The sequence below is a fragment of the Notechis scutatus genome, chromosome 12 (genome assembly GCF_049901735.1).
Source record: "Notechis scutatus isolate UNSWTSFEM ecotype Mainland chromosome 12, rNotScu1.2, whole genome shotgun sequence".
In the NCBI taxonomy this organism is placed as follows: domain Eukaryota; kingdom Metazoa; phylum Chordata; class Lepidosauria; order Squamata; family Elapidae; genus Notechis; species Notechis scutatus.
This window is the reverse complement of record NC_142020.1, coordinates 8,740,127-8,764,990: the sequence shown is the minus strand read 5'-3', so window position 1 is coordinate 8,764,990 and position 24,864 is coordinate 8,740,127. Positions and strand designations below refer to the sequence as shown.

Genomic DNA, 24,864 nt, shown 5'->3' with positions numbered 1-24,864 from the left:
AAGCGTTAATTTCAGGCAAGGACCGTTACAGAAGCTGGCAGGTATGCCACAGTTTCTCAGCAGGAGAAGATGATGAAACGTACAGCGCAGGAATCACAATCAACTCTTCTTTCCAGGGTCCTAGTTAAATCAACATTAGGCCGACTTTCTTGGGTTTACTCCAGCTGCCCTGTTTTATTTTTGCAAAATTTTCCCATATAGGTAGCCTTTGACTTATGTCCGTAATGGAACCCACAGCAGTCATTAAGTAAATCACCATGGTATTAAGTGAAATGGCTGTCATTAAGTGAATGCCACAGTTGTTAAGCTAAGCTATTGTTCACTATGAGGTGCTTGTGCCAGGAAACGTCAGTTTGCAGGAAAAACAGCATACGTTGTTCTCATGTGACCGGGGGATGCTGCAAATGGCCATAAATAGGATCGATTGCTCAGCACCCCAAATGCGATTATGCGACCCCGGAGGGAGCAGCCATTGAACTTTGTCATTGGGTCATAAGTACCTTTTGTGGGGAGGGGTCTGTCATAACCTTGAGCAGTTGCTAAGTGACCAGTCCTAAGTTAAGGACTACCTGTAATATTTCTAACTTGGCAGCATTCTTGTAGTAATACCTAAAAGGGAAGTTTTTAAAATGTTATTTCTTTATCGAATTTATTTGCTGCCCATCTTTTCAAGAAGGGATTGGCAACCATTTTGTCTGGTATAGGGTCTCTTGCTTAAAAAGGGGTTTGATTAGAAGACATCTAATGGGCCTTCCAACTCTGATATTCTGTGATTCCTTGTGGAAAGAAGCAGCTTCAGTCAAGGACAAAAAGTCTGTGGAGATTCTCAGTCATCCGGGTTCATGGTCATCCCAAAGGTGCTTTTTCATGAGGCAACTGGTTTTTCTTTGAAGACGTTTCGCTTCTCATCCAAGAAGCTTCTTCAGCTCTGACTGGATGGTGGGGAATGGATTCAGAATTGAAGAAGCTTCTTGGATGAGAAGCGAAACGTCTTCAAAGAAAAACCAGAAAATCTAGTTGCCTCTTGGAAAAAAGCACCTTTTGGTCAAGGACAAAGGTTATCAGAATAGATTTGGTATTAAAATGTGCACCAGAGACCCATAGATCAAAACTCTATCGTGGACTCAAAGATTAGAATGGACATCATAACAGTCTTTGTCCCCATAATAAAATAAGGCAAGGAAGTTGTGTAGCAAGTAGGAAAAGAAACAAAATCACATTGCACAAGTAACAAAAGTAGAAGTAACCAAAAAACAAAACAAAACAAAACATCGCTGTTTCTTTTTCGTTCTATTATGCAAGATATTGGGAAATGCTCTGCTACTCAACGGGGCGTGGCATGTGCCCAGAAAGATCCATCCATCCAGTAATAGGAAGAAGCACAGAGAGACTTTCATTTCTCAAGCTGCTTTTATTATCTACATGGTGGCTGGTCGCATGTTTCCAATGTTACTGGAACACAGGTCACATGAGGCTCAAAACGTTTAAAAAAAAAAAACCCCGAGCATGCTGAAAAAAAACAAACCACGTGAGCGTATCACAAATAAGGAAGGAGAACATTAGAAACTAGTGAGAAGGGATCACTTCTACTGGGGTAAGTAGCAAACCAGTGGGAACACTTGGGAGTTCTGCAGAGGCCTAGAAATGAAGTTTCTTTTATCTATTTGGGTTCCGAGAGCAGAATTTCCCTTCAAATCTTCTCTATATAAAAGTCTGCCAACTACTCTCGCTTGATTCTTACCACCTCACTATAAGGCACGATAACTTTTCAGCACAATGCTTTCCATGGTGAGTTGAGGGGGAAAAACAAACAAACTTCTAGCTATGTTGAGTGTTTCTCAACCTTCGGAACTTCTAAAAGGGTGTGGGTTTCCCCATATCTAGGGGGAATTCTGGGAATTGAAGTCAACCCATCTTAAAGTTCCCGAGGCTGAAAAATACCAAATAAAATTAAATGAATCAGAACAAATCAATGAAGCAACACAGTACTTTAGAGAATGCCCAGAGCAAGCGCAAGAGAGTGAGATCCGGGGCAATAATCACAAACAGAAGGATTAACAAGGGTGTCAGCCTGTCGCGTTTAACATAATTTCTTTTACCTACTCCTGTTTTCAAATAAACCCCCAAAGTTAACTCTTCTCCCAAATACCATAAATAGGATTTTCCAGGCTACATCCAAATGGCAAGCCAGGACTCACCCCTGTGCCAGGCAGCATTGACAGCCTGAGACAGGCTGGCTGAAGAATTCTGGGAGTTGGAAGTCCACACACCCCTTAAAAGTGGCCAAGGTTGAGAAACACTGCTCTAGTGGATCCTGCCCAGAGCAGGGAATACGGTTAGATGGCCTTCAGCCTTCCTGAGCTTATGCGAATGATAACCATTTAGCACAGAGGTCTCCAAACTTGGCAACTTTAAGACTTGTGGAGTACAACTCCCAGAAGTCCAGTTCTGAGAGTTGAAGTCCACAAGTCTTTAAAGTTGCCACGTTTGGGGACCCCCGATTTAGCAGGAGGTCATCCGCAGTCCAAGTCCCTTGCACCAAAATGATATCCTTACCTATCAGAGGATCAGGGTAACTTAGGCCTCTAAAACGCTACATTCCATGACATAATGCTTAAGGTATTTTTCTTGCACTGGTCTTTGGATTGTCAGTAGAGTTCTCAGTAGGGGTGCTGGTTTGGAAGATAATTACGCTGGGTACTGTTGACACCAAGAGCTAGGTACTGTTTGTTTAATGGATGCATTGAACCCAGAATTTGGCATATTTTGCAAGTCTAAGGGGACCTCATCATGTGTTTTTATTTGTTCTGGTCTCCGGTCTGATTGACTAGATGGCCTCTAAGATCCCTCTCGGCTCTTTAATACTTCATGATATTCACTCTGTCCACTTACCAGTGTAGAGAAGGCATGAGTTGGCAAAAGCTCCATAACTTTGGCCACAACTTCTAAGCTCTGAAGGAGATACCGCTGCCATTCGGTCTGTTGCTGTTAAGGGGGTGAAAACAAAGGCATAATCCAGCGTTTTTTTTATTTCCTTTAAAGTCAGGTTCTTAACTCTAAACCTGGAAACTTATTGCAACAATGGAGGGAAAGCAATTATATTATGAAGTCAAAACTGCCCCCAAGGAGAAAGGTTCTAATCTCCCCACGCTGGTTTCCAAATGACGGGAAATATTTTCAGCCTGGTGGATGGTTTAAAGATGATGTTACCCATTTGTAATCTAAAGCGGGGGTCCCCAACCTCCGGTCCACAAACTGGTACTGGTCCCAGGCATGCTAGAAACTGGTCCATGCAAACAAGCGAAGCCCCCATCTTCATGATGAAGGCAGTATGCAAAACTATGCTTTCTATGGTCTGCAGAAAAACCTCTCTGCGTGGAACCGGTCCCTGGTGCCCAAAAGGTTGGGAGCTGCTGATCCAAAGTTGAACAGTCCATTTGATCTCATTTCCCTTCAGCCCAAGAGGGGTTAGATGAGGACTGTGAAACTCAATTTCACTGAGGGCCGCATCAGGGCTGTGGTTGACCTCGGGGGGGAGGGGTCAACTGGGTGGGCATGGCCAGCTTGACACCACTCCCCAAACTAGAAACAATAGAATAACAGAGTTGGAAGGGACCTTGGAGGTCTTCTAGTCCAACCCCCTGCCTAGGCAGGAAACCCTACACCACTTCAGAGAAATGGTTATCCAACATCTTTGTAAAGTGTTGGAGCATTCACAACTTCTGGAGGCAAGTTGTTCCACTTATTGTTTTCACTGTCAGGAAATTTCTCCTTAGTTCTAGATGGCTTCTCTCCTTGAGGAGTTTCCACCCATTGCTTCTTGTCCTGCCTTCAGGTGCTTTGGAGAATAGCTTGACTCCCTCTTCTTTGGGGCAGCCCCTGAGATATTGGAAGACTGCTATCATGTCTCCCTTAGTCCTTCTTTTCATTAAACTAGACATGCCCAGTAGTTTCAGCAACTGTTCTTCATATGTTTTAGCCTCCAGTCCCCTAATCATCTTTGTTGCTCTTCTCTGCACTCTTTCTAGAGTGAGTCTCAACATCTGTTTTACATCGTGGTAACCAATTGCTGGCATGTTTCCTCTTTGCATTGGGTAGACCAGGCTGAAGCAACGTTACATTTTCCAGGACGTCCCCACGGGCCAGATCCTACCTCATCGCAGGCTGGATGCGGCCTGCAGGGCTTGAGTTTGACACCCCCTGATTTAGATTGTTGGGTTTGGAAAATCTTAAAGAATCTCATTTGCGTCGTTCTCTATTGCATGCATAGTTTACTGCCTTTATTCTGAGAATGGGTCTCTTTGTAACACTTTCAGTCTCACAATATGGCAACCAGTCTTTGCAGAGATTCTCAAGTCATCCAGGCCATGTTGTCCCAAAGGTGCTTTTTCCAAAGGCAACTGGACTTTCTTTGCTTCTTCCTTGGAAGGCGTTTCCCTTCTCATCCAAGAAGCTTCATCCTTCCATCCTCCTCCATTCGGTCAGAAGTGAAGAAGTTTCTTGGATGAGAAGCGAAACGTCCTCAAGGAAAAGTCCAGTTGCCTTTTTGCCTTGGGGAAAAAGAAGCATCTTTTGGGGGTATCCTTTGAAAATTGCAAAAGGGATGCTGTGGGGAGGGAACCCTGGGAGACTTTGGCCTATAGCAGGGGTCCCCAACCACCGGTAACAACTCCTACGGCTTGCGGCGCCGCATCTTTCATGAAAAGTGCTCCAGGAGCTTTCACCCGTTTTTACCCATTTCTCCGGAAAGCTCACCGAGCGCTCCCTTTGATGAAAACGCCTTCGGTGAGGTCACGGAAGCACTTTTCATCCCCCCGGCGCGCCGCTGTGCGTCCGGCCACGTCTCACACCTCCAAGGACTCCGTTTCTTACATCATCATCCAGCGTCTCATCGTCCAGCTCTTCCAACTGGGCCTGGTTATACCTGAACTGTATTCGGTTTAGTACTTCAGTCAGCAGCAAAACCAAAGCATCCTCGTACCTGGGAAAAAAGCAAAACGGTCCAAAATGAGGGCGAAACAGGAAGAGTGAAAAGGCTCGTGACCTCACGTGTTACAAGGAAATACTCCAGCCAATTTCCTGCTGAAAGAGGAAATCACCATGTAGACTGCCACCAGACTTGTTCAAAACTCCTTTTTCTGTTAGTGAACTTAATCAAAGGGCTTTCTCAAAGCATCATGTGCAGGCAACTGTCAGGATTCCGGCAGTTACCCCAATTAAATCATGAAATCTTGAGCCAAATTTCCAAAACTTCAAAAGGATTTATTGGGAGTTAACATGCTGGCACAGCCTGGGCGTAGCCGACTCTGAGGCACATCATTCACTGTCACCCTTGACCTTGGTTTTCCCCTCCACCCCCCTGGGTGTATCATAATTTGTAAGCAAAGCTGGCTGAGGGATTCTGGGAGTTGAAGTCCACAAGTCTTAAAGTTGCTCAGGTTGGAGACCCCTGGAATATACGATGCTCTAATGAATTCTGGGAGTTGAAGTCCACAAGTCTTAAAAGTGGCCAAGGTTGGAGACCTCTGACCTGGATCATGCAGATACGACATACTCCACTGAATATATGAAGCAGGTTAGGGTACGCTAAGGGGAAGTCTCAAATGCTGGCCCTGTGTTGCAACCACATTTACATGTAAACATTCGCTTTACATTTCCTGTTTCCATGAGCTCAGAAAGAGCTACAGCAAAAGAAAAGGCTCTTCCACAAAGAGGGATGCCGTCTTATTTCTGCTTGTTCCTGCCTCGCTATTACAGGGACAGCTAGGTTGGCTGGCTCCAGTTCGCTCTTTTCGAAGCCATTAAACTCGGGATTGAAAGAATTAAGAATTGTTCCAGGCTAAATGGGCCAGACCACAACCTCGTCCTCTGATACATTAGCCTTTTTGTTCTCATTTGCAGAGAGTGCTCGAGGACTGGCGGATGCGCTCACTGGATATTTAATATGTATTTAAGATGCTAAGCATTCCAGGCTGACTCCTACCAGTGGTTTCAAGTGAAACAGCTCGTAATTCCACGTGCCAACCATAATTCCACAGGCATGGACTATGGTTTCTTCACTCTTTCCCAAGCAAACGGCACGGGCTTACGACCACAACTGAGCCCCAAATTTCTGTGGCTAAGCTAAGCGAGGCCTTTGTTAAGTGAGTTTTACCCCAGTTTGCAACTTTTTCTTGCCGCAGCCGTTAAGTGAATCCCTGCAGTCGATAAAGTGAGTGAGGCACTTGTGAAGTGAATCGGGCTTTCCCCATGGACTCTGCTTGAAAGAAGGTTGCAAAGGGGCATCACGAGATCCTGGGCAACAGTCATGAGTCAGCTGTCAAAGCACCTGAATTTCGATCACATGACCATTTGGGATGCTGCCACGGAGGCAAATGCGAAAAATCCTTACAAGTCACTTACGTTGTAACTTTGAACAGACAGAAAACGGACCGTTGTAAGTCGAGGACTACCTGTATTCGCAGAATAGAATAGTATGGAATAGAAGATGGAATAGAATAGAATAGAATAGAATAGAATAGAATAGAATAGAATAGAATAGAATATGGAATGGAATGGAATAAAATATGGAATGGAATAGAGTAGAGTAGAGTAGAGTAGAGTAGAATAGAATAGAATAGAATAGGAATAGAATAGGAATAGAATAGAATAGAATAGGAATAAGAATAGAATGGAATGGAATAAAATATGGAATGGAATAAAATATGGAATGGAATGGAATGGAATAGAATAGAATGGAATGGAATATGGAATGGAATGGAATGGAATGGAATAGAATAGAATGGAATGGAATGGAATAAAATATGGAGTGGAATGGAGTGGAGTGGAGTAGAGTAGAATAGGAATAGGAATAGGAATAGGAATAAGAATAGAATAGAATAGAATAGAATAGAATAGAATAGAATAGAATAGAATAGAATAGGAATAGAATAGGAATAGGAATAGAATAGGAATAAGAATAAGAATAGAATGGAATGGAATAAAATATGGAATGGAATAAATATGGAATGGAATGGAATGGAATGGAATAGAATAGAATAGAATAGAATAGAATAGGAATAGAATAGGAATAGGAATAGAATAGGAATAAGAATAGAATGGAATGGAATAAAATATGGAATGGAATAAATATGGAATGGAATGGAATGGAATGGAATGGAATAGAATAGAATAGAATAGAATAGAATAGAATAGAATAGAATAGAATAGAATAGAATGGAATGGAACGGAATAGAATAGAATAACAGAGTTGGAAGGGACCTTGGAGGTCTTCTAGTCCAACCCCTTAGGAGACAGACAGTGGAATAACATTGCAAAAAACACTGAGTCAAGTAATCAAGGCATGTCTTTTTTTGGCGGGGGGAGGGGTTGCCCAACCTGAACAGCAAACTCGGTGGCTTACCTGTTGAGTACGGCTTCTTTATCTGCCAAGCGATTCTTTATTTTACTGGTCAAATAGTCTAAAAACAGAGCCCAGATGTCTAAGCAGGAAAAGTAGCCTTCATGCGTGGGCTGAAACGGGTACATCAAAAAACAGGTTGTTTAGCCTCGTGACTGGTGGTGAACGGACACATTTGTAAGCCATTCCATTAAAAAAAAAAAAACTTAGTTTAAAGCTCTAACCACTGCACCACTGAGGCTCTTATATGCCAAGGGTTGACTCTTGGGGGTTACAGGTAGTCCTCAACTTTCAACCCTAATGGAGCCCAACATTTCTGCTGCTAAGGGAAACATCGGTGGAGTGAGTTTTACGAATGTTCTTGCTGCAGTCGTTAAAGGGAACCACTGCAGTTGTTAACTTGGTAACAGGGCTGTTAAATGAATCTGGCTTTGTCAGAAGGTCATCAAAAATTGTTCGCATGATGCTGCAACCGTCATAAATATGAGTCAGCTGCCAAGTGGCTGAATTTTGTTCATGTGATCGAGGAGAGGCTGCCATGGTTGCATGGGTGAAAAAACGGCCATAAGCCACTTTTTTCAGTGCCGTTGTACCTTTGAATGGTCACTAAATGAACTGTTGTAAGTTGAGGACTACCTGTGCATTGATAGATCTTCTCCAAGACGGCAAAAAGATAGACGCGGGTTTTGCAGGGGAAAATCCACAACCCAAGGTGGGCACGATTTTGAAATGCAAAGTTAATAAACGGAATGGGGGGGGGGGGAAAATCTATCAAGAGTTCCTCCTGCAGAACCAAAATACACAGAAAATAGTTTTGCACCTTTCCCAGAAATACATTTCTACGCAAGCCAGCGATCACAACACGGGAACAGAGCTTGGCCCGTTTCAAAGCGGTACCTGATGAAACGTGTACTTGAACAGCAGGGCAAGAAATTCCACCACAGGGAACTGCGAATAGGATTCGATCCTTCTCAAGTGGACGCTCACAAAAAGGCGTAGAAAGTCAGTGAACTTCTCTATGTAGCTGCAAGAGAGAGGAAGGAACCCGAGTAAGCAAATGGGGAGATTTGCTGAGAAGCAACGAAGAACAAGGAATTAAAAGCCACTTTGAAAAGATAAAACAGATTCCTTTTGAACAATTGAAGTAAAGCTCTGTGGTTATTACCTACGCAGCAGGCAACCTTTCCTTCCATTATTACCTGAAACAGCAGAAAAAGATTCTTGTCAAAAGCAACTATAGTGCTTGTTCAAGCTAAGAGCTTCCACAATCATCATCATCTTCGTTTAACCACCCCATAATCCCTTGCGGGGTGAAATCTGGGCAACTGAATGGAGCTAGCAGAGTGTTTGAATGGCCGGATGCCCTTCTTGTTGCCCATGTGGTTTTTTGTTCGGCAGATATATTCTCATTGTGCCCAGAGAGAGAAATATCAGCCTCTACCTAGGAGCGAACACACAGCCTCCTGATTGTGAGATGAGAGCTACACCTCTAGACCACCGCACCACTTTTAAGAGCTTCCACAATGAAACCCCTTTAATGGTTTATGCATTTCACCATTGCCAATATTGGGCGGAGAAACTGGATTAGTTAAGAATTCTGTGAACCTCTTCTGGCAACAGAAGTTTCTACGCTGAATGGAGGGCAGGTTGAAAACCATGATATTGATTTTCTTCTAACAAACTACAAGTTCCCAACAGAACACTAGTCTGGATATTGTGTGACATTAAGCACAAGTGTAAACAGCGTTCTTTTTAAAATAATAACCTGTGATATAAATAAATTCTCTGAATACTGGACCTTCTTTCATAAAGCCAACCCATTGTTCAAATAATACAATGCTGAAATAATGAATAACAAAGCTTGTCATCTCAAACATTCATTTCATTCAGTCTGATCCCCATCTGTAAGCAGAACTAATGGCCTATGAGGTCTTTATAAAAACTGCCAATTCTGAAAATTCTGGTTATGCAAAGTAAATATGCAAAAACAAAACCATACAGCTTCGAGGTTTTCAGCTACAGTATGTTCAGTCCACTCACAAAATTTAAAGTGCCACAACATAGAACTGTTTTTTTTTAAAGCAATTCCCATATTTTCAGTTTCCAAAGCTAGACACGATCATCATCAATTTGCATTTATCTGACATCTAAGAAAGCAAAGCCGTACACAAGTTCTATCTGAGTTTCAAGGACTGCCTGTGAAAATGGGTAGGACCAACACCTGCTTTGTGTAAATTTGAGAAGTTCTAAGGAGTCAAACGGGAATGCTAAGACGCTGAGCTTGTCGACCAGAAAGGTCGGCAGTTCGGCGGTTTGAATCCCTAGCCCCGTGTAATGGAGTGAGCTCCTGTTACTTGTCCCAGCTTCTGCCAACTGAGCAGTTCAAAAGCGTGTAAAAAATGCAAGTAGAAAAATAGGGACCCCTTTGGTGGGAAGGGAACAGCGTTCCTCCATGCACCTTTGGCGTTTAGTCATGCCGGCCACGTGACCACGGAGACGTCTTTGGGCAGTGCTGGCTTTTCGGCTTTGTAACGGAGATGATCACCGCCCCCTTGAACCGGAAACAACTAGCACATATGCACTCGGGGAACCCTTTACCTTTTAGGGAGTAAAATGGTTGTCCTAAGCCCCTGCCAAGCTTAAGGCATGTGTTTGGTCCCTTACATCTCCCAAATGGCAAAGAAAATCACCCATGAAAAAGGTTTGGGGGTGCAGAGAAATGCTGACGAGCCATCTATCGCTTCGGTTGCGTTTTTTTCCACCTTTCAAGACTTTTCAGATGTTTCTCTCTATACATTCTCTGAATAATTCCAACATCAGTTCAGTGGCTACTGGTTTGGACCGGTTCACACAAACCGGTAGTAAAAAAAGCAGAGGATCCGATAACAGATAATCAGAGTTGGAAGGGACCTTGTAGGTCATCTAGTCCAACCCCCCACCCAAGCGGGAGACCATACACCATTTCTGACAAATGGCAGTCCAATCTCTTCTTGAAAGTCTCAAGTGATGAAGCTCCCACAACTTCCGAAGGCAACTTTTGTTCCATTAGTTGATTGTTCTCACTGTCAGAAAAAAAATAATCTCCTTATTTCCAGGTTGAATCTCTCCTTGTTCAATTTCCATCCATTATTCCTTGTCTGGCCTTCAGGTGCCTTGGAGAATAGCTTGACCCCTTCCTCCTCTCTGTGGCAGCCCCTCAAATATTGGAAGACTGTTAGCTATCCTGTCTCCCCTGGTCCTTCTCTTTACTAGACTAGCCAAGCCCAGTTCCTGTAACCGTTCTTCATATGTTTTAGCCTCCAGTCCCCTCATCATCCTGGTTGCTCTTCTCTGCACTCTTTCTAGAATCTCAACATCTTTTTTACATCTCTTCTTTGTGGCAAGCCCTGAGATATTGGAAGACTGCTATCATGTCCCCCTGTCCTTTTCTTAAACTAGACATGTCTTTTGTCCATCCATGATTCTCTCAGATGTCTATCTTTTTCTCTTTCTTTCTCTTTCTTTCTTTCTTTCTTTCTTTCTTTCTTTCTTTCTTTCTTTCTTTCTTTCTTTCTTTTCTTTTCTTTTCTTCTTCTTTTCTTTCTTCTTCTTCTTCTTCTTCTTCTTTTCTTCTTCTTCTTCTTTCTTCTTCTTCTTCTTCTTCTTCTTCTTCTTCTTCTTCTTCTTCTTCTTCTTCTTCTTCTTCTTCTTTTTCTTTCTTTCTTTCTTTCTTTCTTTCTTTCTTTCTTCCTTCCTTCCTTCCTTCCTTCCTTCCTTTCTCTCTTTCTTTTGCTTTAGAGAATAGCTTTACCTCTCTGTGGCAGCCCCTCAAATATTGGCACACTGCTATCCTGTCTCCCCTGGTCCTTCTCTTCCCTAGACCAGCCATGCCCAGTTCCTGCAACCGTTCTTCATATGTTTTAGCCTCCAGTCCCCTAATCATCCTGGTTGCTCTTCTCTGCACTTTTTCTAGAGTCTCAACATCTTTTTTGTAATGTGGTGACCAAAACTGGATGCAGAACTCTAGGTGTGGCCTTACTAAGGCTTTATAGAGCGGTATAAGTGCCTCCCTTGATCTTGATCGGTTGAGAGGAGGAAAAAAATAATCCCCCCATGCATTTTTCTCTTCTTTATCCTCTCAGTTGATTGGCGCTACAGGCCTCAGCTGGGGTGGGGAAAGCTGAGCGTGGGCGTTAGGCACGCCCACCAAGCCACGCCCACCGAACCGGTGGGAAAACCATTTGAATCCCCCCCACTGCATCAGTTCTTGTTTTCAACATCCTCCAATAACAGATGGGTCGCTCTCTTGGGCTCGCACAAGGACCACAACTGAGATCCAATCTTAAATCAGGGCTGAGATCCTGACCTTCAACCAGGAACTGCCTAACTTGTGACTCTAAGAACTCTTATCCCCTGCCTGTACTAGCTTTCAGGTTGTCCTACCTGCGTCAGAAGGGAAGAGGTCAAGGGCTGCTGGTAATAAGGAAGGAAGGAATTGGGGGGAGTCTGCAAAGCAACCAAGGGGGAGAAAATCTCAGCTTGGAGACTTCAACCAGCTCTTTGAAAGGTTTAACCCCCTCCTGTTTTTTTTCCTCCCAATTTAGCACACCCTTCAGCCAATCCACAGCAGCTGTAGTTGCTAGGGCAACCATCCAGGTTTAACAGATATTTCACTCAATATCAGCCCCCCCGACCCCCTTCTCTGGAGAAGGAAAAAAATTCTAGAAAAAAGAGATCAAATAGGAGGCTAGAGGTTAGAAGATCTAGCACAGCCTAGGTTGCTCAACCTTAGCTACTTTGAGATGTGTGGACTTCAACTCCCAGAATTCCACAGCCAGCTATGGGGTCCAGAGGTTAGAAGGTCCAGAGCAGTGCTTCTGGACTTCAATTTCCAGGATTTCTGGACTTCAACTCCCAGAATTCCACAGCCAGCTATGGGTCCAGAGGTTAGAAGGTCCGGAGCAGTGCTTCTGGACTTCAATTTCCAGGATTTCTGGACTTCAACTCCCAGAATTCCATAGCAGCCTGCTTGTCTGTGGAATTCTGGGACTTGAAATCCACAGAGTTCAAAATAGCAATAGCCCTTAGATTTATATACCGCTTCATGGTGCTTCTTACAGCTCTCTCTCTTGTACAGAGTCAGCCTCTTGCTCCCAACCATCTGGGTCCTCATTTTACCCACTTTGGAAGGATGGAAGAGGCTGAGTCAACCTTGAGCTGGTCAAGATCGAACTGCCAAATTGCAGGCAGCCGGCAGTCAGCAGAAGTAGCCCTGCAGTACTGCACTTCTAAGCACTGCACCACTGGGGCTCATGGCCAAGGTTGGGAAACACTAACCCAGAGAGGATAATTCATAAGAGATTAACTGGGTATTGTTAAGATCTGACCGGTGTCCTCAAGTCACTCACATATATTAAAGAACAATCTGCCTCTCGAGGACAACAGCCTATACCAGCTTCTTTCTAAAAGGTTTTGCTTTGTTTCATTTTTTTTTTTAAAAAAGAAAGCGACATTCCAGCGACATTCAACTGCACGCAGGAATTTTCCTGCCAGCTACAACTGATGCGATGCCCAGCAGATCAGCATAAAATGCGAGGGTTGCATTCTGTAACCGCTCTTGCCAACCTCCATTTCAGCAACCCTTGCCAAAACCTAAAATGTTCCCTTTGTGCTTTAGGCCCTTTCCTCAACTGCTGTCAAAACAAACCCAGAGGCTTTTTGGATGGAGTTGGCAAAACAAAAAAACAAACCAACCCTGAAATCCAGGCAGAATCTGGTCAAAGGGACCAGATTGCTTTAAAAAGGCATTGGCAAGGAGAAGGAAATCAGTAATCAAAATCATCATTTAAAGACCCCGTAATTGCTTGCGGGGCGGAGTCTGGGCAACTGAATGGAGCTAGCAGAGTGTTCGAATGGCCGGATGCCCTTCCTGTCACCAATGCGGAGTTTTGTTTGGCAGATATATTCTCATTGGGCCCAGAGAGAGAAATATCTGCCTCTAGCGAGGATCGAACTCACGCCCTCCTGACTGTGAGGCGACAGCTCCACCTCTAGGCCACTGCACCCACTCCGGAAGGAAATCAGAAATGAAGAACAGAATCTGCTTTTGACGTAATTTATTTCCAAGCAGCTAAATTCATTCCAAAAACTAACGTACCTGAAGTTGTTCCAACAATGCTTCGAAAAGTAAAAAAAACAGTGACGCTAAAATTCTGCCCTCACTTTCTCCAAGAGGCTGTCCCGGAGAAGAACTGCCTCCATCTCCCACCACCCTTAGCTACCCTATTTGGGGAAGAACGCCTTCCTACGGCCTCTACTCTTCCCTCAAAACCGGACCCATCCACCCCTGCCTTTCCGAAGGACGATGCCAACCAGAGAACCACAAATATCCCTTTACCTCACAGGTTTCTCTTCGGCTGCTTACAGCAACAACCGAATGGAGGCAAATTGAGATCTTGAATCCCCTCAGACCAGCAGCCAAGCTGTAATGAATGGGGAGGGGGGAGGTCTGGAGGGGGGGAGAAACACAACTCCTATGCCACCGCAAACGCGTTTCTGCCGAGTTGACCGCCCCAGAGCCACGTACCTGGGTCACAACTTTATTTATTTATTTTTATTTGCCAATTGCTTACAAGATAATAGGTATAAGTAAAAACATAGTTATGAATACATGGATACATGTTAGAAAAATAAAAAATATATATAAAAGAAACAATAGGACAGGGACAGTAGGCACGTTGGTGTGTTTATGCACGCCCCTACAGACCTCTTAAGAAAGGGGTGAGGTCAATAGTAGACAGTCTAAGGTTAAAGTTTTTGGGGTTTGGGGAAGAAACCACAGAGTCAGATAGAGTATTCCAGACATTGACCACTCTGTTGCTGAAGTCGTATTTCCTGCAATCAAGTTTGGAGCGGTTTACGTTGAGTTTGTATCTATTGTGTGCTCTTGTGTTGTTATGGTTGAAGCTGAAGTATTCATTGACAGGTAGGACATTGCAATGTATGATTTTATATACTATACTTAGATCGGACTGAAGGCGGCGTAGTTCTAGGTTTTCTAGGTCTAGAATTTCAAGTCTGGTGGCATAAGGTCTTCTGCAACGAGTAGAGGAGTGGAGAACTCTTCCTATGAAATATTTCTGGGCTTTCTCAACTGTGTTAATATCAGATACGTAATGTGGGTTCCAGACTGATGAACTGTATTCGAGTATTGGTCTAGCAAATGTTTTGTATGCTCTAGTTAGTAGTGTGATATTACCAGAGAAAAAGCTACTTACTTACCTGGCTGTATATCCCGCCTCCGTCCCGGGACTCTGAAAAAAGGCGGATTAGACACAGCATGCATAACAAAGCTTTCAGCAAAGGTAATCTTGGAAGTTAAAGCTAAAACAGTGGTTGGCTTGACTCGTCCGGCCTTACCTCTCATCCAGCTGCTCTAGCCGGCTCTTCACCGAATGGGCGTTGTTCTCTCTGGTGATCTTCTGCAGGAGGTAGAAAGTCTGCTGGAACATCCGCAGCAAGTACTCTTCGAATTCCACAGGCACACAGTTCTTGGACATGAGTTCGTTGATGCAAGACATGGCCAGCACGCCCAGCTGGCCGCGTTCGTGACTCAAGGAGGCGTTCTGGCTGCTGCCGTTGATGGAGGACATCTTCCTGACGCGGGTGTCGCAGCCAAAGCGGGCGAAATGGAAGATGGTGGTGAGGAGGGATGGGGTGATGCTGGTCGACAGAGGGATCCAGCTGAAGAGGTGGGCTAGGCACTCCAAAGCCAGGGAACAAATGTATTCGCTCTCTGAGTCAAGGACGGGGATTGGCTGGTTCAGTAATTTGGCCGCCCTGGGACTCTGCAATAGGCTACTCAAGAGATCGCCTGGAGAGGAAAAAAAACACATGTACAAGTTAAGTCCGGTCATGCTAAGACTTGCCAACAATATAGCAATAGCACATAGACTTATATACCGCTTCACAGTGCTTTTACAGCCCTCTCTGAGCAGTTTACAGTGTCAGCCTATTTGCCCCTAATAATCTGGGTCTTCATTTTACCCACCTCGGAAGGATGGAAGGCTGAGTCAACCTTGAATCAGTCAGAATTGAACTCCAGACTGTGGGCAGAGTCAGCCTGCAATACCACATTCTAACTACTGCACCACCAGGGCTCCTAACGCAACACTCAATCAACTACAGCAATAGTCATAGCCCTGAGATTTATATACCGCTTCACAGTGCTTTTACAGCCCCTCTCTAAGTGGTTTACAGAATCAGCCTCTTGCCCCCAACAATCTGGGTCCTCATTTTATCGACCTCGGAAGGATGGAAGGCTGAGTCAACCTGGAGCCGGTCGGGATCGAACTCCTGGCAGTGGGCAGAGCCAGCCTGCAATACTGCATTTTAACCACTGTGCCACCACGTCTCTTCAAGGCGCTTCTCAACCTTGGCAACTGTCAGATATGTGGACTTCAATTCCCAGAATATGTAGGTGGTTCTCGACTTATGAATGGTCACTTAGCAACTGTTTAAAGTTATGATAGCCCTCCAAAAGCTACTTAGGACCGAAGGATTTTGGAGATTCAATGAGGGCCCCTAAGGGGTAGGAAACCAAACAAGGGATGTCCCTGGGGGTGAGGGAAGCCTTGGAAGGTTTAGGGTAGGTGGGGTTGTGGCCTATCAGCCACCGGCCCCTCCAGCAGTTGAATCAGGAGGAGGAGGAGGTGTGGGAGTCCGGGTCAGCATCAAGGCAACCTGAGAGCTCCGAGCGGGAAGAGGGAATAGAGCTGTCAGAAATAGAGACAGAGGCAGAGCCTGGGCCGTCCTGTCAGCCCTCAGATGGAGAGTCAACAGCCCCCAGGTCTGGAGGTGGCTGATGAGGAAGAGGAGGAACAGCAGGGTCCAGTGCCTGATGCACGGATGCACAGAAGGCAGAGGAGAGGAGAGCAGTGGAACTATATGGGCCGGTCCCTGGGATGGAAGAGCCACGGCTGCTAGTGAAGCCCCACCCTAGCCGCACAGATGCACAGAAGGCAGAGGAGAGGAGAGCAGTGGAACTATATGGGCCGGTCCCTGGGATGGAAGAGCCACGGCTGCTAGTGAAGCCCCACCCTAGCCACACAGATGCACAGAAGGCAGAGGAGAGGAGAGCAATGGAACTATATGGGCCGGTCCTTGGGATGGAAGAGCCACAGCTGCTAGTGAAGCCCCACCCTAGCCACACAGATGCACAGAAGGCAGAGGAGAGGAGAGCAGTGGAACTATATGGGCCGGTCCTTGGGATGGAAGAGCCACAGCTACTACTGAAGCCCCACCCTAGCCGCACAGATGTACAGAAGGCAGAGGAGAGGAGAGCAGTGGAAATCTATGGGCCAGTCCTTGCGATGGAACAGCTAGCGAGGCCCCACCCTAGCTCTGGGGATAAAAGGCAGGGGGGCAGAAATGAATAGATGTGGCAGATAACTATTCCTCTTCCAGCCGGCCGGAATTGTTAGCCTGCGGTGAGAGAGAAACTTTTTTGCCAGCGCTCCTAATTAAAGGAATCTTTGAGTTCATTTCAGAGGGTTTGTCGTGTTTGGGGAGCTGGGTCAGAACAGGTGTGCTGGCTCCTGCACTAGGCTCCTTCCACCCTCAAGGCACTTTTGTGTGCTGCTTAACGACCGCAACATGGAAGAGCAGTGGGGTGGGAATCATTTAAATGAGTCAATCTCACTTAACAAACACCATGACATGCGGCCATAATGGGCAGGATCCATTACAGTCACAGTCTGAGGACTACCTGAATCTGACTTTTTTTTTTATTTTTACCTCCGCAGCCTAGTGGAATAGACAGAAAATCCTGCTGACTTGCTCTCGAAATAGTCACTCAGAAGAGGATCTTAATCATCCCCCATCTCATGTTTCTGAAATGAGCTTCTGATCTCCCCTCATTAAAACTGTGCAGCCAATATTTCTAAATGAATGGACAGCTGGTACGAGCTGTCTGTGTGAGGAGCACAGCAATCTATGCTAACGAGACAGCAAGTCGTTGCAATTTCATAGGATGGTTTGAATTAACATGAATTATTGTATTGCGGTTCAGGCTTCTTAGCCTGATGAACTGCCCTGCCGGTTGGAGAAAGAGGTCAGACAGTGGAAGTCATTAGAAAGTTTGCTCGGAGAAGTAGCAAATGCAATGTGACTGTCAGGGTTCCAACGGATGCCCGAATTAATTCCCTAATGTGGTGTTTCTCAACCTTGGCAACTCTCAGATGTGTGGACTTCAATTCCCAGAATTCCCTAGCCAGCACACACCTGAAAGCTGCCAAGGTTAAAAAAAAAAAAAAACTGCCAAATTCGTGAGGGCCAGAAGCCGTGGGACACATCACAAATCCACCACAACCTTCCTACAGTCAGTTATTCCTCCAGAAATAAGCAACAACATTGTCAAAATAAGCTGCACCATAGCAATTCCTGTACAACTTTCAAGTTTTATTGTATAGAAACCATCTTGTCTTCCTTCCCTGGTCCCAAATACTGACTCCCCCCTCCCCCACAAGATGTAGGTGTTACTAAGAGGAGTGATATTTCTCTCTCTAGGCACACTGAGAATATATCTGCTGAACAAAACTCCCTATTGGCGACAGGAAGGGCATCTGGCCATTAAAACACTGTGTTAGCTCCATTCAGTTGTCCAGACTCCACCCGCAAGGGATTATGGGGTCATTAAATGAAGATGAAGAAGATGAAGGTGTCACTAAGAATTACAGGCAGTCCTTGACTTATAACTATAAGGGGGAACCAGAATTTCCATTTTAAGCAAGGTCATTGTTAAGCATGTCATGCCTAATTTTACCACCATTTTTGTCCTGGTTGTTAAGTGGATTATGTGGTCATTAAGCAAATTGGTCTTTTCCCATTGGCTCTGTTCAATAGGAAGCTGGCAGGGACGTCGCAAATGGCAACCCCGTAATCCCGGGATGCTGCAAATTTCGTAAATCCATGCCGGTTGCCAAGCACCCAAATTGTGATAATGTTAACCGTGACTCTTGTTAAGTCCCTTTCTTCAGGGCTGTTGTAACTTCAAATGTGCCACTAAGCAAATGGTTGTAAGGCAAGGACTACTGGTATCGACACCGAGCAGAAGGAGAAACAAAAGATTTTACCACTTTCTCTGGATGTCGGAGACGGTGGCGGGGTGGCGGCCGTAACACTGTATTTATCCCAGATGCTCTCCAAAATACCTGTCACGAAAGAAGAACAAAGTCTCAGCAGCTGCAAATCCATTCGCATGTTCAGCGCTCAGCCTCAAGTTACAAGTTTGTTATTTCAAGCATGTCGGTGGAATTCGGGGGATTTGAGGAAACCTCACGCGCGTTTATGACTTGCGCTCTGCGTATCATGGTCTCTTTACCTGTCAATCAGGACCAGATTCTTGACTCTCTCTTTGAAGAACTCAATGCGGATGCCGAAGGAGAATGCTAATAACATCCCTTTCTTAGCAGAGAAAAAAATGGGTAGGAGGTCTTAGAGACAGCAGGATTTCCAGATATAAAACTGATAATTAAGAGGATAATTAAGATACCTGTGAGAAGTCCGAGGACATTCTGAACCTGCTCCAGGAGCAACTTCCGCAGCTCCTCCTTCCGTGCAATGCTGAGGTCTTCCCACGGGCAGGCCAGCTCTTCGGACGTGGTCTTCAGCATGATCAGCCCAAGTGGAGTTGTCACTGGGGATTGGATTAACTGTTAAAGAGAATGGATTTTTAGCATGAGTAAAGGTAAAGGTTTCCCTCACACGTTTCCGGCTCTAGGGGGCGGTGCTCATCTCCGTTACAAAGCCGAAGAAGAGCCAGCGCTGTCCAAAGACGTCTCTGTGGTCAGGTGGCCAGCAGGACTAAATGCCAAAGACGCATGGAACGCTCTTCCCTTCCCACCAAAGGGGTCCCTATTTTTCTACTTGCATTTTTTTACATGCTTTCGAACTGCCAGGTTGGCAGAAGCTGGGACAAGGAACGGGAGCTCACTCCGTTAGGTGACGCTAGGGATTCGAACCACCGAACTGCCGACCTTTCTGATTGACAAGTTCCGCATCTTAGCCACTGAGCCACCCGCGTCCCTTTTAGCATGAGTGGCTTTCTTTTATGTGTCTATTTGTCTACCCACCCACCCATTCATCCACCCATCCTTTCTTTGGAAAGCTACTTCCGGAGCATTTAGAATATTTAGAATAGAGAGCTAGCCTGGTGTATACCTAGACTGAGGCTGCCCTCAGTTAATGATGGTCATTAGGACTGGAATTTACGTAGCTAAGTAATGCAGTTGTAAAGCACAGCGTCGCACAGCTGCATCGCTCAGCAACAGCAATCCGCATTGCCGCCGCTAAGCAACTACTGTAGGTCCTTGGCAGCTCACAAGCAGGCTGGTAGGCAAGGTGCGGTGTGAGCATAGTGGCACCAGGGGTAGCTACTACCAGGTGAGGGAAGGTGGAAGTACTTAGCGGAGTGACTTGTAATCTTCCCTATCAGCTTCCAATTGGCTCTGCAGAAAAGGTTGCAAATAATGATCATCTGAGGTCATTAAGGGCACTGCAACCGTCATAATGTAAGGTTGTTGCAAATTTCCAGATCATGATTATGTGACTATGGGCAGTGCTGGGATGTGGAATTCGAGAACTGGTCATTGAGTCTCTTTTTTCAGTGCTCCCATAACTTCAAACGGTTGCTGAACAAATGATTGGTAAGCGACATTGCAGTGATTAAGACATCAAGCAAGGAACCAGGAGACTATGAATTCTAGTTTCCATCTTAGACACAAAAGCCAACTGGGTGTTGTGGTTAGCTGGTAGCAGGTATGGACGGTTGAGGAGAGCGAGGACTCAGATGAGGGGCCAGGACCATTAGGGAATGGACTGCTGCCTTCAGAGATTGTGGGGGCTGGCAGCAGTGATGAGGAGGTTCCCGAGGAGCCTGTGCTAAGTGTGTGTGCACGCAGGGCTGCTCGCAGGAAAGAGCACCTGCAGCAGCATGGGCGACTCGGGAGTAAGGCTGCAAGGTAATGGGCCCTCCTTCAAGAAGATAAAAGCCGTGAATCGGACATTCTCTGCAGGAAGCAAAGACGTTTTGAAACTCAGCCTCGTGGACATTGCAGTATCTTAAGTTGGTATTTGAAGACTCTTGTGTTGTAAAATATTTCTAGGTAACCTTATCTGTTATTCTTGGCAGCCTCGCACAATTTTGGCGGGGCTCGTGCTTATCAAAGTTAATTAGTTTGCAGCAGCCTTTTAACCGGGGATTCGTAAGAATCATTAAAAGGTTTCTGTTCCCTTTGGTTCGTGTCTGTTTTATTGGCAAAGGGTTCAGGCCAGTCACTCTCTCTCTCAGCCCTAGGAAGCAGGCAGTGGGAAATCACTTCTGAAATTCACGAGTCAGGACTGACTCGAAGGTACCAGCAATAAGAATGGACAACACTTAAGATGATTTTGTTTCCGAACAACAGAGTTAGCTTCTAATCTTACCTGTAAAATATTTGTGAAGAAGTCATGATAAAACATAGGCCAGTCTTGCCGGCCAATATCCACAATGACCTTACAAAGTTTGTTTCGGATGAAGTAAGGCAAAGTTTTATGGTGAGCTAAAAGAAGTTTCGGCAGGCAACTGCGAATCTCTGTTTTATCCTGAGATGGGACCCCAAGCCACATCTTGTTAATCAGGTTCTGAAACAGACAGACATTATTATTATGAACCAGGTTGAAACATAACCTTCTTTGCTGAAGTCTACAGCTAATCTTCAAGGTATTATTAAATACAGAGGCTAGCTTGATAAAAATACCAACTTTAAAAATATATGCTACTTGGAAAGCTGCTTTTGTTTACTAACTGAATTCAGTGGGAAAGTATTTATTTACAATTAAGAGGTAAGTTCTCGTTCACAGGAGGAACTAAAGTTCTAATAATTCCTGCTAGTAACTAATACTAGGACAGGAGAATAATGCAGGAGAATGAAGAAATAGGCAACTATTGAGACCAATTTAATCTCATTTTGATCAATTTGATTCACACTTAAAATATATAACTGTGACTAACTCAGAATTATACATAAAAAAAATATAAAATACTTTCTCTGCCATAAATAACGGAGCTTGAGACTAATTTCTTTTAAAATTAACGACAATGTTAAATGCTTCATTTTATAGCTATCACCACCCACATGAAAACAGTCAAGCCTCTGCTTTATGAACTGTTTTTGACTGAAACAGACTGAATAATCTGTTAGGGTGCAACATTTCTTGGTCCCCCCCCCCTCCAGTACATGTTTCTGCAACCCAAGTACAGATTTTGGAACAAAGTACCAGCGCAAAGGAATGAAATATTCATTTAATGGACCACATGGGGTGAAGAAATGTCTGTTAAATCCTGATCCCGCAGCGCACTACTGGGCCATGACCTATTCGGAATCGGGCCGTGCGAGTGGCTGGCTGGAGCACACGCATGTGAGCAACTCAACTTGCGTGAGTGACAGGTGAGCACTCATGCGCATGTGCATTGACCTACCATTCGCGCAAGTCGAGCTGTGCGTGCCGACCAGCCTGCCATTTGCACGGCCCACTTCCCCCCTCCCCCAGCTGGGCCGCCAAGCTGCGAAGATTAGGGGCCGCTATTATAAGGAGTCTTGTTGTGGCCCGACAGTGGCCAACGGAGCTGGCAGCAGATTTAGACAGTGAGGAGGTTGGGGAGGAACCTGGGCCAGTCCTGGAGTCTGAGGAAGGCTCTGACAAGGGCTCTGCATTGGAGGCGGAGATGGCGCCAAGGCCGTCTGACGGTTATCAGCTGTCTTCGGAGTCGGAGATCAGTGGGGCAGAAGAACAGCTGGAGCCTGTTTCCAGTGTGCGCAAGCACAGAGCTGCTAGGAGAAGGGAACAGCTAAGAAACAAGGGTTGACTGGGGAGTAAAGCCAGCAGTGGACAGTGAATGGCCCCTCCCCTAGAGAATAAAACAGGAGTGAAAAGGAAATGAGGCTTTGCAGGAGACAATTAGTTTCTTCTGGCATGCTTGCCAAGGATTGCGGTGTCTGAAAGGTATCGGCCTGGCCACACTCCAAGCTTGATAAAGGTTTGTAAATCAAATAAAGGAGGTTTATCAGGACGTGGTCTCCGCTTCATGCTGTTGGGGAAGCCTAGGTCAAAACAAGTCTGATACAAACATGGTTAGCCCAGTCTGGTAGCTCACCTCAAATACGGTCAAACTATACATCATGACATAGTCATTTCTCGTGCTTGACAGGAAATAGAGGCAGAATCTCCAGGCACCGACCTGCTGAGCGAAGTTATTCAGAAGCTCTTCTGGATAGACAAATAAAGCAAAACCGAATGAAACATGCATGAGACTTTAGAACAAAAGGAGGGGCTGCACAGCAGAAAGCCCTTTCTCTATCCCTCTTGTTTTACAAGAAAAGCCAGCAGGCCTGGCCCCGAGCTATTTATACCATTATTTACATTTAAGTTACTATCGATCAGAGGTTCTAAAAGCTGCAGCCAAAGACCACTGAGCCTATAAAAAGAATGACTGATACAACCCTAACCACAGGGCTAAAACTTATTTTTAACCTGCTGATGTTGAAATGCTTAAAAACTGGCTTTTCCTTTGAACCACTTGGGCTAAAAGTCTTGGTTGATCTAATGGTTGGTTGATCAATGTACTTCTAGCCCACTCCTGGCTCTAAATAACAATCATTATTCATCAAAAGGGGCGGAGTGAGTAACGTTCCATTATAATTCATATCCCACTTTCATCAAACCTTCTACCTGGTGACTGCCCCCCAATCATTGCCCTGTAGCTCAGGGGTCACCAACCAGTGGGCCGGGGACCACTGGTGGTCTGCAAGAAAATTCTGGTGGTCCGCAGAGAAATGCCACCCCCAAAGCAATTAACACAAGGCTGCACCGCCCACATGGCCCACGAGAACACAAGGCTTGTGCTGCTTGCATTGCAAACAACACGAGGTAGTGAGTGGAGGGGGAAGGGAACTCGCCCCACTCGCCCCACGTGCCTCGCCTGGCCACTGGGCTGCTTCTTCTGCTTTTGGCTGCATGCAAGGAAAGCAGCAAAAGTCTTTCTTTCTCTCCCCCAAACTCTGACAGAAATGAGTCTTTGGGACCCTGCAAGGCATCCTGCTTCAAGAGGCTGCGCCGGTGCTACAAGTCTCACAAAGACTCATTTCTGGCGGAGTTTGGGGGAGAGAAAGAAAGACTTCTGCAGCTTCTGCTGCTTTCCTTGCATGAAGCCAAAAGTCTCAGTCTCTCTCTCTTTCTCTCCCTCCCTCCCTCTCTCTCTCTCTCTCTCCCCGAGAACAGAGCTGGACACAGTATCCTGCGCCCCCAAATAAAGAATGATCACCATCGGTAGGATAACGGGGTGGGAAATTTTCCTGCAGACTTTTTGGGGGATTTTCCCAGAGTCCCTGATCCGCAGGATTTAAAATTATGAGTTTGGTGGTCCCTGAAGTCCAAAAGGTTGGTGAGCCCTGTGTGAAGCTAATTAAGGTTCTCTGGCACAGAAAGTCTTTTCAAATGATCTGTCACCGGCTGGCAGATTATTGCATTTTTAAAAAAAAGAAAGAAAGAGAGAGAAAGAGAAGAAAAACATCTTTAAAAAGGGAGAGAGAGAAAAAAAATGTGGAATATTTTGGAAGCGTGCACTTCAACTTGCTGTGCTCAAAGGGGCTTATGAGAGCAGGCACCAAAACAAAAGGAAGCTGCTTTAAGTATGAAATCTGGGGCAAAACCTGGGAGAAAATGGGAAAGAGGCCGGCTTACCAATTTCACGCTTTCTCTCGTTCGTAGTGCAGTTGTGGAAAAACTCCGTCATTAGGCTCTCCAAGGCTCGGAGCGAGGCCTCCTCGGATGCCTGCCAAAGAGGTTTTAAGAGAAATAGTCACACTTGGAAGGTTGACAAAATGCAGCCTTATATCGTTGCAGGGGGGGGGGGAAGGAAACAAAAATATTTTTACGCATCTCTTGTGGTTCAACATCGGTTTGGCGTCCGGCTACACTTCTACCTGGCTCCGTGGATTGTGATCTTCAATCCTGACATTGCCTCCACCTGAGGTCCCAAACATTTGAGCAACAGTACTCAAGAGTACGGGTAGTCCTCAAATTACAACCACAATGGAGTCCGAAAATTTATGTTGCTAAGCGAGACACTTGTTCAGTGAGCTTTGAGCCATTTTATGACTTTTCTTGCCACGGTTTGTTGAGTGAATCACTGCAGCTGTTATAAGTTAGTAAAAATGAAGTTGTTAGTTGTTACTAACTTGTTAAGAAAATCTGGTTTCCCTGTTGACTTTTTGCTCCCCACAAAAGGGGATCACCTGACCCCAGAACACCACAATGTAAATCACGTGACCCTGGGGATGCTGCAACCGTCGTAAGTCACTTTTTCAGTGCCCTTGTAACTTCGAAATGAACTGTGGTAAGTTGAGGACTACCTGTATACCTGTTGGGGGTTTATACTACAAGCACCT

At 45.3% G+C, this 24,864-nt stretch overlaps 1 protein-coding gene across 1 annotated transcript in view; it reads right to left on the bottom strand.

The window, feature by feature from the left end:
• Positions 1–24,864, bottom strand: part of XPO6 (exportin 6) — a 61,238-nt gene that overhangs the window by 23,235 nt on the left and 13,139 nt on the right. Inside the window, exons 2-11 of the mRNA XM_026680703.2 lie at positions 24,158–24,248; positions 22,572–22,684; positions 20,861–21,058; positions 18,930–19,089; positions 18,511–18,588; positions 14,798–15,251; positions 8,297–8,423; positions 7,403–7,512; positions 4,873–4,981; positions 2,893–2,985 (exon numbers count right to left, since the gene is read on the bottom strand). Of these exons, the coding sequence (XP_026536488.1) occupies positions 2,893–2,985; positions 4,873–4,981; positions 7,403–7,512; positions 8,297–8,423; positions 14,798–15,251; positions 18,511–18,588; positions 18,930–19,089; positions 20,861–21,058; positions 22,572–22,684; positions 24,158–24,248 (1,533 nt within the window). The remainder of the gene's footprint in view (positions 1–2,892; positions 2,986–4,872; positions 4,982–7,402; positions 7,513–8,296; positions 8,424–14,797; positions 15,252–18,510; positions 18,589–18,929; positions 19,090–20,860; positions 21,059–22,571; positions 22,685–24,157; positions 24,249–24,864) is intronic.